This window comes from Carettochelys insculpta, chromosome 2, assembly GCF_033958435.1.
Source record: "Carettochelys insculpta isolate YL-2023 chromosome 2, ASM3395843v1, whole genome shotgun sequence".
Lineage (NCBI taxonomy): Eukaryota > Metazoa > Chordata > Testudines > Carettochelyidae > Carettochelys > Carettochelys insculpta.
Genome location: NC_134138.1, coordinates 33,711,407 through 33,724,813, shown reverse-complemented (window position 1 = coordinate 33,724,813; position 13,407 = coordinate 33,711,407). Strand labels below are relative to the sequence as shown.

General features: G+C 44.6%; 1 protein-coding gene across 3 annotated transcripts in view; it reads right to left on the bottom strand.

Moving 5' to 3' along the window:
• CSMD3 (CUB and Sushi multiple domains 3) overlaps window positions 1-13,407 on the bottom strand; it is a 1,166,921-nt gene that overhangs the window by 296,061 nt on the left and 857,453 nt on the right. For all 3 annotated transcript variants that reach the window (XM_074985642.1, XM_074985643.1, XM_074985644.1), the window contains one exon: window positions 10,581-10,775. In XM_074985642.1, the coding sequence (XP_074841743.1) occupies window positions 10,581-10,775 (195 nt within the window). The remainder of the gene's footprint in view (window positions 1-10,580; window positions 10,776-13,407) is intronic.

The following is a 13,407-nucleotide window of genomic DNA, read 5'->3' as shown; positions in this document are numbered from 1 at the left end:
AGGTTTTAACCTTCCCTCCCACTCATGCCCCCAAACTGCCCCCAGCCTTTAACCTCCTCCCCGCCAAGGTTCACTTACCTTTCAAAAGCAGTGCCACATGCTGCCACTCCTTCCCTGAGTTAGGAGCACTAGGAACGAATCACAGACTTTTACATTGTACTTTAATGGGAATTTAGTGTTCCTCTTATGATTGTTCACCAAAAAGAAGGAAGTTGGGAACTAATTGTGCTCATATAGTGAGGGATGAGTGTACTGTATATACTTCTGCTGATTTGTAGAATGTTGTAAATCTAGAAAATATACGCTTCCACACATCACTTTGGCCAAAACGTTGATTTGCAGAAAATATAAAACTTAATGAAAATTCTGTGTTGCTTCTTTCTTAAGCAACATTTTCAAAGGTGAAACTAAACGTCAAATTTCATCCAGAGTTTATTATAATATAGTAGTGCATTATTAAGAATTATAATTAGATTATCTAGGAACTGAGACTAATCTTTAACTATCAGCCTCATAAAATGAGCCAAGAAGCACTTAACTTAATGACTATTTATTGCTTGCCTTTTTTTTTTTATTTTTTTGGCCTGCAGCAGGTATATTTCTCCAGTTTTAACGAGTCTCTTTATTTTAGTTGCTTATAAGGGCCAAAATAATACCATTTTATCCAAGTTCTTTTATAGCATATGGAACAAACTACTACATCTCCCTATTGTCTAGTGATGCAGATTACACATTGCATATATGGCCATTTTTTCTAAAATTATAGTGAGTAAGCACCATAGTTGTACTAGGTACAAACTGAATAAAAGTGCCACATTTAGAACTTCTGAACAAACAGGCAATAAATTGGTATTTTTGAGAACTATTTATTGTCACACTTAAAGCTGTATAACAAAATAGATAATGCTATCATTCAACACATCTGTAGAGTCTTCCATCAAAAAGGTATTACGCCTAATCCTCACGATACTTCTACATGATAGAAACAGCAAGTATTCTTTCCTTCCTATAAAAACAAAAAAGCAGTCAAGTAGCACTTTAAAGACTAACAAAATAATTTATTAAGTTAGATTTCGTGGGACAGACCCACTTCTTCAGACCATAGCCATACCAGAACAGACTCAATATTTAAGGCACAGAGAACCAAAACAGTAACCAAAGTTGACAAATCAGAAAAAAATTATCAAGGTGAGCAAATCAGAAAGCAGAGGGGCAGGGGGGCGGGAAGTCAAGAATTAGATTAAGCCAAATATGCCAAAGAGCCCCTATAAGCCATGTCTACACGTGCATGCTACTTCGAAGTAGCGGCACTAACTTTGAAATAGCGCCCGTCACGGCTACACGTGTTGGGCGCTATTTCGATGTTAACATCGACGTTAAGCGGCGAGACGTCAAAGCTGCTAACCCCATGAGGGGATAGGAATAGCGCCCTACTTCGATGTTCAACGTCGAAGTAGGGACTGTGTAGTCGTTGCGCGTCCCGCAACATCGAAATTGCGGGGTCCTCCATGGCGGCCATCAGCTGAGGGGTTGAGAGATGCTCTCTCTCCAGCCCCTGCGGGGCTCTATGGTCACCGTGTGCAGCAGCCCTTAGCCCAGGGCTTCTGGCTGCTGCTGCCGCAGCTGGGGATCCATGCTGCATGCACAGGGTCTGCAACCAGTTGTTGGCTCTGTGGATCTTGTGTTTAGTGCAAGTGTGTCTGGGAGGAGCCCTTTAAGGGAACGGCTTGCTGTTGAGTCCGCCCTGTGACCCTGTCTGCAGCTGTGCCTGGCACCCTTATTTCGATGTGTGCTACTGTGGCGTGTAGACGTTCCCTCGCAGCGCCTATTTCGATGTGGTGCTGCGCAACGTCGATGTTGAACGTCGACATTGCCAGCCCTGGAGGACGTGTAGACATTATTCATCGAAATAGCCTATTTCGATGTCACTGCATCGAAATAAGCTATTTCAATGTAGCGTTCACGTGTAGATGTAGCTATAATGTCCCAGAAAATTTGCATCCTGGTTCAAACCACATGTTAATGTGTCGAATTTGAATATGGAAGAGAGTTCAGCAGCTTCTCTTTGTAAAGCTTACTGGAAATTCTTCTTCAGTAAAACGCAGACTCTTAAGTCATTAGCAGAATGGCCCACTCCATTAAAATGTAGACTAACTGGTTTGTGGATCAGGAATGTTTTGATGTCTGTTTTGTGCCCATTAACTCTTTGTCTGAGAGAGTTTGAAGTCTGTCCAATATACAAAGCATCTGGGCATTGTTGGCACATGATGGCATATATGATGTTATTTGAGGAGCATGAGAATGTGGCTGTGATTTTGTGAATAATCTGATTAGCTCCAGTGATGGTATCGCCAGAATAGATATGTGGACAAAGCTGGCAGTGGGCTTTGTTGCAAGGAAAAGACCCAGGACTGGTATTCCTGTGGTATAGAAGGTGGCTATTGGTTAGAATCCTCATAAGTTTGGGAGGTTGTTACTTTCCTTCCTATAGTGCAAAACACGTACACAGAAGGATAGGAACCTATCCAAGATCACCCACGGGGTCAGTGTCAGAGCAAAAACTGACAACAAACTAACCTCCTGAATTATAATCTAGGTCTCTAACCACTAAAGCATCAGAGCTATCATTAAGTACTGTAATTTTGTATAGGTATAAAGGTTCATGAGACTTAGGCTATGTCTACACTAGCCAAAAACTTCAAAAGGCCATGCAAATGGCCATTTCGAAGTTTACTAATGAAGTGCTGAAATACATATTCAGCACTTCATTAGCTTGTGGGTGGCTGTGGCACTTCGAAATTGATGTGGCTCGCCACCGCGTGGCTCATCCAGATGGGGCTCCTTTTTGAAAGGACCCCAGCTACTTTGAAGTCCCCTTATTCCTATGAGCAGATGGGAATAAGGGGGCTTCGAAGTAGCTGGGATCCTTTCAAAAAGGAGCCCTGTCTGGACAAGCCATGTGGTGGCAAGCCACATCAATTTCGAAGTGCTGCGGCCACCTGCATGCTAATGAAGTGCTGAATATGTATTTCATGGCTAGTGTAGACACGGCCTTAGAGTTACAAATCCTGAATTCTCGCAGTAGTATTGTGATTCCCTCTGAAACCTTGGATGGTTACATGGTTACATGACTTGTCTGCACCATGTATGCATGTGTACATGTACACACATATGTACATATAAAATATGGCATACACCTGCCAAGATGGTACTAAAATTTTACATTTATTTTGTTTAAAATTATTTTGTCTAAAAAATTATGTTATTTTTCTCTTGTTCTAACTTTCCCCTGTAGAGATGCCAGCCTACTATTAAATGTTTCATTTTAAGGAGTTATAATTCAGAACCCCGCCCCACCCTGATTTGCTTTGATTGTTTTAAAGATATTCTACCTGAATCGCTGTCATAATCCACCAATTTTTAGGGCCACTTCATTTTTGCCTTGTTGATTTAAAAGATTGGGCAAAACTAGACTGAAGACAGGAACACCATTGCAATCTTAACTGAGAGTTTTCCAGACCCTTCCTACTACACCATGGCATACAAGTTTCTGGGTACGACACCTATTTTGGCACAATAGCAGGATTTGCATTTTTCATTAAGTCTTATTACAATGTTCATCAGCATATAAAGAGTAGTGATGTAGTGTAGGGCATGAAAAATATGATTGAGCACTGTTATAAAGTCTTCCACCCACATGTGATTCATCTCAGTGAGGAAGATATGGTATGTATATCCTGCATATTACAGAAGAAGGTGTGGTGCAGGACAAGACAAGAATATAGGTACAGAGAAAGTTAGGAACTCACCTCAGAAGTGATTAGTAATGAAATAGTGTGGGCATGAACATATTTTAAATTGGTAGCTACTGCCATGGGTTGAAGATATTTGCATGTCTGGAGTCAAGCTTCCAAAGATACAAATTATAGACTTTGTGAAACTGAATATGACAGGCTCTGTATTCACATTTGATGGTTGTGATTACATGCATTCTTCTCAGTAAGCAATAAAGTTTTCCACTGTGCTGAGCACAACATTCTAACTTTTAAACAACTTATATTAGCCAGACAAAAGTTAAATATTCCATAATAACATTATATTTGCTAATGTTGATGTTTTGTGTGAATTTGTTAATCATATCCCTTTTTTAACAGCCATCAACAAATGCCAAATGGCTTAGTGTATTAGACTAGATAAACTCTGCATGCATTTATAATAGAATGAGATTGTGGACTTGGTTCATATACCACACTTATTACAGACGTTTCAAGGACATTTAAAATAAAGGATTTAGCCAAAGACGAGTCATAGCTAATGCAGAGAACCATTTGAGGAATATATATACACAGAGAGAGAGAGAGAGAGAGAGAGAGAAAGAGAGAGGTAAAAAATGTAAATAATAGAATGCAAGGTTTAGATTACAAGGAAATACTCCAAGATTATTAAAATAAATGGGATCAGACATATTGTATGTCTATCTGTACTGAAACAACATGAAAAAGCGAAAACAAAACAACCTCAAATACAAAGCTAGGAGGACTAAAGAATGGGAACTGATGGGGTCCAGTCACAGCTCCCTAGTTCTCATCTACCCAGCTCTGCCCCTTCATCTGTCCCCCTCCTCTCATTCTCCATACACTTGATGTAAATAAATATATAAATGTGCTAATTTTCTTATATAAAATTACTGAAAGATAAAAATCTCTTTTCATCTCTTGTTTAAACAGACTATGCTACAAGTAATAAGGCTGTATCAGTTGGAAGAAATCCAGTGTGCTCACCATGTTTGTATATTTGAACAAGCCACAGCATTAAACCACAAATGGCCACTTTAATGGTAAGTACCTTTCACAGGGCTTATTGTACAGCATCATTCTGGTGACCAGAATCTAGGCAAGGACATGAGGGTAATCTGGAACTATGTACAATGCATTCTTGGAGGACCTTCAGGTACCTAGCTAACTTGGAGAACTAGATTTGGGTAGAATTAAGGATTGTCCATCAACCATTCTGTTATGAGATTACTATGAGATTTTTTTAACAAATTGCAGCTTTTTCCTCCTAAGGATCTTCTGGAAGATCCATGGAGCATCTACACACGTAAGGAGCTCTTCTGGAAGGAATCCAGATGAAGGTGCCCCATCCTCCAGATTCTGTACTCCACTGCGGAATCAGGAAGAGGGCCTTCTTCAGGAAGAGTCTTCTGGAAGAAGGCATGCATAGATGCTCTCAGACCACTTCTTCTGGAAGAAGCAGTCTGCCATGGTGGCGGCCCGCTGGAGAATGGAGATGCTCTAGACAACCCCAAGAGGCCTCTGTGGTCTCCAGGTCCTGCAGCTTTTAAAGCTGAAAGGACCCAGAGACCCTGTGGCAGGAAGCTGAGAGTTTGAGACAGACAGCATGTCCAGGGCTGCCAGCCACACTCCCCTGAGCCCCATGTGCCCCACTGAGCCTGGACCCTGTGAGATGACCAGCAGGCCAGCACCCTGCACCACCCCAGGGAGCTCCAGGAACCTGGACGAGGGCAGACAGGACCCCGACCAGGCTCCCAAATGGAGGACCCCCTCATGGACTGAGCCAGAGCTCCAGGACCTCCTGGGGCTCTGGTGTGATGAGGAGGTCCTCTGAAACACCAGCAGGCACTGGAGGAATGCCCTAGCCTTCACCTGCCTTGCCCAGGGAGTGGCTGCCCATAGCCACCCCTCCAGGACATTAGAGCAAGTGCGCTGCAAGGTGAAGGAGCTGCGGCAGGGGTACATGAGGGCCCTGGACAGCGCCTGCAGATCCAGCCGTGCCCCATCCAGCTGCCCCTTTTACCAGGAGCTGCGGGACCTCCTGGCAGTGGACAACGCCTCACCACCCTGGGTCATGGTTGAGATGGCCACACGTGAGCCCCCTGCCGTACTGGAGGGGGAGGAGGGCCCCACCACCATCAACGTCCCATCTGACGGGGAGACCTCAGATGGATCCCTTATGGTCACACTGCCCTCCACTGCCAGCAGCCAGGCCCACTCCAGTCAGGCATCATCCGATGTGTACGAGGCCACCTCGGTTAAGTGCGCACCATAGCAAAGCCTGGTGAGGGGGAGGGTAACACCTGGGCCCTGGTGCCAAGCCCTGACACCCTATGGCCCATCTCTGGCAGCGGCCCAGGACGCACCCATACCTGAGGGTGGCATCTGGCTCCCTCCCTCATGGACCACCCCCCGATCATGCTGAGGGCCCATTAGGAAGTATGACTGCGCCCAGACTCCCCCATGGCTGAGCCCCCAGCCTGCAAGCCCATTGCTGGGGTGAGCCACTGCAGACAGCACCCCCGCCCCAGCACCATGCCCAGGGGGCCAACTTGGCAAGTGCACACAGGCCTGCACAGCAGCATCCTCTGGTACACAGCTGTCCCATGGGTCTGGGGAAGGGACAACCACCCTGGGGTGCTGGGGACATGCCACCCTGGGTGCAGCTGTTGCAGTGACTCCCCCCTCTACCCCCCACCCATGCTCTTTTACAGCGGCACTGCCCGAGGGCCAGGGAGCCGGATGAGGAGCCTGGGGACTGCCACCCGCATCCAGGCCAGAGGACCCCACAGCCCACCAGCTCAGCCCATATCATCCCCCAAGGCATGGCGGCCATGGGTGCACTGAACCAGACCTACACTGCAGACCTCCACCACCAGAACGCCCTTGCCAAGAGGCGGATGGCTCTTGATGAGACCGAGCTGTGGTGGAGATGGGACACACGGGCGGAGGTGGTGGGGATGCTCCACAGTGTGTGTGGGGCCCTTGTGAACCAGTCCTCAGCTGCCCCTGCTGCCCCCCGAAGCTTTGCCTGCAGTCCCCTGCTGTCTCCCCACTGCCCCTCCTGCTGTCCCCCTGAGATCCCCCTGCTGCTCCCCTACTGCCTTCCCCTCTGGCCCCTTGGCTGCTCCTGTCCCCCCAGCCCATTACCTTGAAGTCCTGGCTGCCCTACTTTCCATGGGCCTGCCCGTGGCTGCCCTGAGGGAACTTGAAGCATGGCTTGTGGCCATGGCAGGCCACATGGAGAGTCCCCTGAGCTGCGACCTGTCCCCCCTGCTGGCCCCTCTGCTGAGGCTGGGCCAGGTGCAGACCAGCTTTACTTGCTATTGTTCCAGGCCCCATCAGTGCCCTGCAGGGGGTCATGCACCCCGGGTGAGAGAGGCACCCACAGGCACTGGGGCTTGCAGCCCTCCACCCTCTCCCTTGACTAGGGCCCCCACCCTCCCTGTCCTAGGCCCCATCCAAGTTCAAATGCCCTGCTCCCTTACCTCCATGTATATAGCTTAGTCAGTTTTAGGTTAATAGACTTCAGTTTTATTATTTCCTAGTTACTATTTAAATTGTTTTCTACTGTTCTACATTGTGGGTTTAATACATATTTACATTTTGCACCCCCTATGTCCCTGATTACTGTGAGGTAGGGTAGTGGGTGTGGGGGACGTGGTGTGTGTCTGTGAGCCATGTGTAGGGGGGCATGTGGGGAAGGATGGGGAGTTTAGTAGACCCCCCCCAGGTGAATGCCTCCCGGATCCGGAGCCTGTCATGGTCAAGGCGCCTGTCGGTGGCCACAGCAGGCAGCTGGTACCAGGGGGTTGGCTCCGTCATCCAGCCCTGGGGCAGGGTCCCCTCACGTGCCTTGATGAGGATGTGGAGTGCACAGCAGGCAGCTATTATCTGTGTGACATTCTCCACCCCCACACTGAGGTGCGTCAGCAGACACCTGAACTGCACCTTCAGACAGCTGAAGGCTCACGCGACTGACTACTGGGCCTGTGTGAGCTGGGCACTGAACAGCTCCTGCGAAGATGTGAGATGGCCCGTGTATGGGCACATCAGTGAGGGCTGGAGTAGGTAGGGTGGGTTGCCCACGAGGCAGAGCAGCATTGCAACCTCCCTGAAGATATGCTCCCACCGGGGCACAAATGTTCCAGCCTCCATCCTGAGGAACAGGGCAGAGTTCCGCAGGATCTGTGCATCATGTGTTCTGCCCAGCCAGGCAATGTAAATGTTCATGAACCTCCCATGGGTGTCCACCACTGCCTGGAGCATGAATGAGTGGTATCCCTTGCAGTTGACATATTGGCCGCCACTACGGTCTGGGGCCCTGATGAGGATATGCATCCCGTCGATCACCTAGAATCACTGGGAGAACCCGAGTGTGGCAAAGACCTCGACTGAGTTCAGGTCCCCAATGTGCACCAGCCACTGCACCAGCACATGGCTGATGGCCCTCACAACCTGCAGGAGAACGGGAGTGGGCACACTCATGGGTGTATGCAGGGGGGTCTCTGCCCCCTTCCCCTTTCACCCCCTCCCTCCCTACCAGCCGTCCCCACTGGGGGACCCCTCCATCAGCGGGCGTGTGGTATCCACCCTGAACTAGGCCTGCCCGCCCCCCGGCTCGGCCCCCTCCCACGGGTGGTGGGGATTCAGGACCCACGGGCCTGGGTCTCCATCTCCACAGGAGGCCAAGGAGGGTGGCCAGGAGGATGGCTAGCCTGTGGGTAAGGACAAACCTGCTGGCCTGCAGCCATTGGGGTCTATGACTGCTGGTCGACCCACGCTGGACAGGGACATTGGTCTGCTTTACTGTGCACAGATGTGGCAGGCCTCAGCAGCTTGTGTAGGAAGGGGCTGTTTGGGTGGGGCTCTTTAAAGGGCTGTGTGGCTAGCGGCCCTGGAAGGGCTCCTTGGCCGTGCAACGTTGCTCATGCCATTTCCTGCCCTGTTCTTCTGTCTACACACAAAAAGCTGATCAAAAAATCGATCCACTCGTTCAACAGACAGCATACACAGCCCCACTCTTTTGAAAGAACTGGCCCAACATTGAAATATCTGGTGCCATGAGCACTGCTCTTTTGAAAAAAGGGCCCCTGGACTTCTACACTTTTTTTTTTTCTCGAAAGAATCTTTCAGAAAAAAAGCACTCTTCCTTTTCTGGGAATGGAAGAGGGACACTGGAAAAAAGTGCTGCGTTCTTTCACTTCCAGATCGAAAGAGCACATTTTGCATGTAGACATTCTGTGAGTTCTTTCAGAAAAGGCCATGTTTTTAACCAACTTTCTAGTGTAAACACAACTTCAGTAATCACTTTTTTCTGTTATGAACTGATAAGGTCAGCTCATTATCTTCTCCTCCTCTCCCCCAGCCCCTAATGTTCCACTTATTCATAAGATCACACAAAGATATAAAAAGAGTCAACACTGGTAACAGCTGCTACTATTTGACCCATGTATTTGGCACCATTATCCCTATAAAATATGCAAAACTCATGAAATTGTCAGTAGGCTAGTTTTAGACTTAATGTGAGGAGACTGAAATTTAATGGATTCGTACCTCCTTACATCAGTTCTGAATCTGGCACAATGTCAGGAAATGAAGACTGAAAATGATAGATTGCAAATTTAACAGTATGGGGAACACAGATAATGGATATTTCATTTTCATTCATGTAATATAAGCTATATTTCCCACATCTTCAATTTCATAACTTAGCATTAAAAATTATTTAATTAAAACTTACATAACAGTACAAGGAGACCGACATTTTGGGTCCAAGGTGAAGGATATGTCAAAGACATGCTGGTTTACTTTGAAGTGTCCATTGATTGGTGAGGACAACTAACATCATACTGATAAAATGGATCTAGTGAAGCCAACACACACTGAAGACCCTAGGGCAGAGTTGGAGGTGACTGGCTCCACATGCCAGAAGGGGCAAGGACAAGGGCAAAAGTGGCAGGTCCTAAGGCTCAGACCTTAGCACTGCCCAAAAGGTGGAGACCCCTTCATCCAGTCGTGCACAGCAGCAGAACAGCACTGCGGAGGCACTTTAAAGGGGTCTGGAGCTCCAGCTACTGGTGTTGCCAAAGTGGCAGCAGGGGTGGCCAGAGCTCCAGGCCCAACTGACATTCCAGACCGAGGGCAACTGCCCCTCCCCACCCACAGGCCTAAATGGACCTCATATTTAAATCCTATCTCTGTAAAAACATATACACAAGATAGTCAAGGTAGTACTGATCATAATGTATTCTCATATTTTAGATTAAATTTTGTAGAATTTTTGCATAAAATTGGTTAAAAATGCAATGTATTACTTTGACCATAAATATAAAATTTAGCTTTAATTCAATAAGTCACCCAAAACTTAATATTTTAAACATTATTAAAATTAAGAATATAAGTTGATGATCTCTTTAAACAAACATCACTGCATGTACATAACATTCTACTCCACCATATATTTGCCAAAGACAGATTAACTCAATAGCATAAATGTTTGGCACCCTCTATAGTACCACTGACAATTTTCAGTAGTACTTATTACCTGCTGTGTTCCTTTAGCAGCACTAAGTGAATCAATAACACCAACACATCTCTAAACTTTTGTCAATGGATATTGTATTTGCTCTTTCATACACTATTGTTTATGGAACACTGAGACAGTGATACATATCCTATTGAGGAAAATATGTAAAGAGGTTTCTTTAACATCACTATATAATATAAATATATTTTTTTGTCTCTTGCAAATCATGAAACAACTGCAGAAAACACAGCTCTTACCATGACAACTGGGTAGCGCTCTGTTCCACCCTGGTCTTCCATCATCTCCCATAATACAGGTAAGAGTAGAATACCCTTGAAGCACGTAACCTGCATCACAGTAATATGTAACTGTAGATCCCAGTTTATAATCCATTCCTAGCCTTGTGCCATTCATTACATTCCCAGGATCGAAACAGGACTCACGCAATTTTGCTACAAAAAGAAAGCAAATACAAATGCAATTTTGAGTATCATGGAAACATTAGATTATTCCTGAAGTTCTTTTAGGTCCCCTCAAAGCTCATAGGAGCCTATTTTTTTTTCCTTTAATACTCCTCCATTTGTTCTTCATATGTTATGCATATCTTCTCTTCAAACTGGGAGGACTGGATACAGTATTCTGTAATGACCAATAACTCCTCCTTACATGCAGAGCTACCTCTGTAGAACAACCACCCTTTTTTGCTGGAGGACCATCAATCTTTTCCAGGCAGTGATGTAATTAAGTAGGAGTCCTGAACCAAGATGCATAGAATCTTGTGGGCAAATAAGTGGACATGAATATTTGTTTTTTAATTATATTGACTGAAAATTCATAACTGAAAAAAATAATAAGTACCTTATAACCAAATACAAGGTATATAAATTATCAGTATTTCAGATTTGTTCAAAATGAATTTACAAACTCACATCTACAGTATCATTTGCTATAACTTTTCCTTTTTAAAATATATTTCTTTTATTCATTGGATGATTCATTATTAAAAGATTCCTGATATTTATTGAGTGTATTTGCTACTTATAATTTCTCATTTTAAGATATTCAGTACCATCCTAACACTTGCATATGGTCTCCTCGTTGTTTCTCCCTTTTATAAATGATGAACTGTAAAATGCCAAAGAGCCATGAAGAAAACACACTCCGCACTAGTAGCAGCAAAGAATTTTTCAATATCATCAGCAATTTCCAACAAGAAGAAAGTAAATGCAAAAATACAATTTAATTATATTAAACAAATAATAGCATCTGATAGTAGAAAATGACTCAAAAACACTTTTTACATATATATTTTTGTGGTTCTGTAGGGGAGAGTGGCTTAAAAACATTACCATATCTAGCTGATCAAGCAGATGAAACCTCATTATATTACACAACCCGCATATTTCAGCCTGACCTTTTATTATGAAAGAAGAGGAAGAAAATACTCATATTGTATAATGTTCAAGGTAAATCTTCATCAAAATAAAGAAACATAGGTTTTTTTTTGTTTTTTTGTTTGTTTGTTTGTTTTTGTGTGTGATTTAAGCTTCATATTTTTCATTATAGTATTATCTGCATTTACCTGGTAAAAAGACCTATTGAAACCTCATTCTTCTCCTAAACATTTCATCAGATCTCGGACACTTTATTAGCAGTGCTGATCCTTCCCATATGAAAATCAACAGGGTAAAAACTCTTTCATATAATGGGAATTGTACAGTTATCTTTAAAGGTAGCCATCCCCATATAAAGGACCTCTGAATGTAATCGGGTGTGTTCCAGTCAGGAAGATCCCAGGGGCTTGACTCATTCTCAGAGACTACAAATCCCATGTCACTTTGGGAAAAAAGTCTTCCCTGCCTTTGTTTGGATGCACAGGCAGCATACAATGGGCTCCACAAAAGTTTAAAAAAGAGTAGCTGCTGAATTGTTGGGAGTCTTTACTGAGTTCTGTTCAAGTGGGGCACCACCCTACTTCTGTGGGCCCCTGTTGTGAATTGGAAGCTGAAACTGTATTACTGGTCCCCTGATCAGGAGATGGTGGATTGCTTTGTGCAGCTTTGTCCAAGCCTGGAGCTACCACGAAGCTGCTGCTAGAAAGCTAGCAGTTGCTGCTTAGAAACTTCTTTGGCTTTGACCGAGTGACAAGGCAAGTGGGTTTGGTACTGGGCTTCATCGGAAGCAGGGCAAAAACTGTTGCTGTGTCAAGAACTGACTGAGCTTGTGATTCAGTGAAAGCAGCAGAAGTAATCACAACTCTTCTTTTGTTTGTTTATTTAGGAAAGTGCTTTCAAGGGAAAGAGGGTGATGAAGTGGGTTCCTTACATCTAAGAAGTGGTCTTGTCTCATCAGGATCCAAGACTACTGAGCTCTGGTTATAACAAAGCCCTTCTTCAGAGTGATTCTGCACAGCTAGAACTGCTGTGCCCTTTGATATGGCTGTACTTTTTTAACAGACTAACAGAGTGCTGTCCTCTGCTTCAATATCTCCAACTGTGCCCACATGAACAATTGTGAAGAACACTGAATTTCATAGTAGTCCACACTCAGAGATGGAATAACTGATAACAGTAGAAATGTACATTCACTATGTTTCATTTACTACTGTAAACTGCATGTATTAATTGATGTAAGTGCCCCTTGCTGACATTGAAGGCACTGTGACACTTTAATCAATCTCATATAAATTAATCATATTAATTAATCCTAATAATGTCCTCTCTGTTACAACTAGAGAAATTATGAGCTTCTGTGTATGAATCAGAGCTATCTCTGAAATAATTTCAAAAATCTGTAACTCACTAAAGAGACTTCCAAGAAACATGCAATAGAACTATTACACTTCAACTTAATTTCCCACAATAACACCATGAAAGAAAAAGTCCGGACATCCCTGATAAAGGTAGAGGGAATGGGTGGGGAGAAAAAGAACGAAAAAAGTCTTCTGCATGTATGGGAGATGTCTGGAGATGGGTACCATATAACAAATGAGAGAAGAAAAGAAAATGAGGTGGAACAATCTGTCATATATAAAATGTAATATCAAAAGCTGCAGTTTCAGAACACTCAACACTGAAGGGAGAC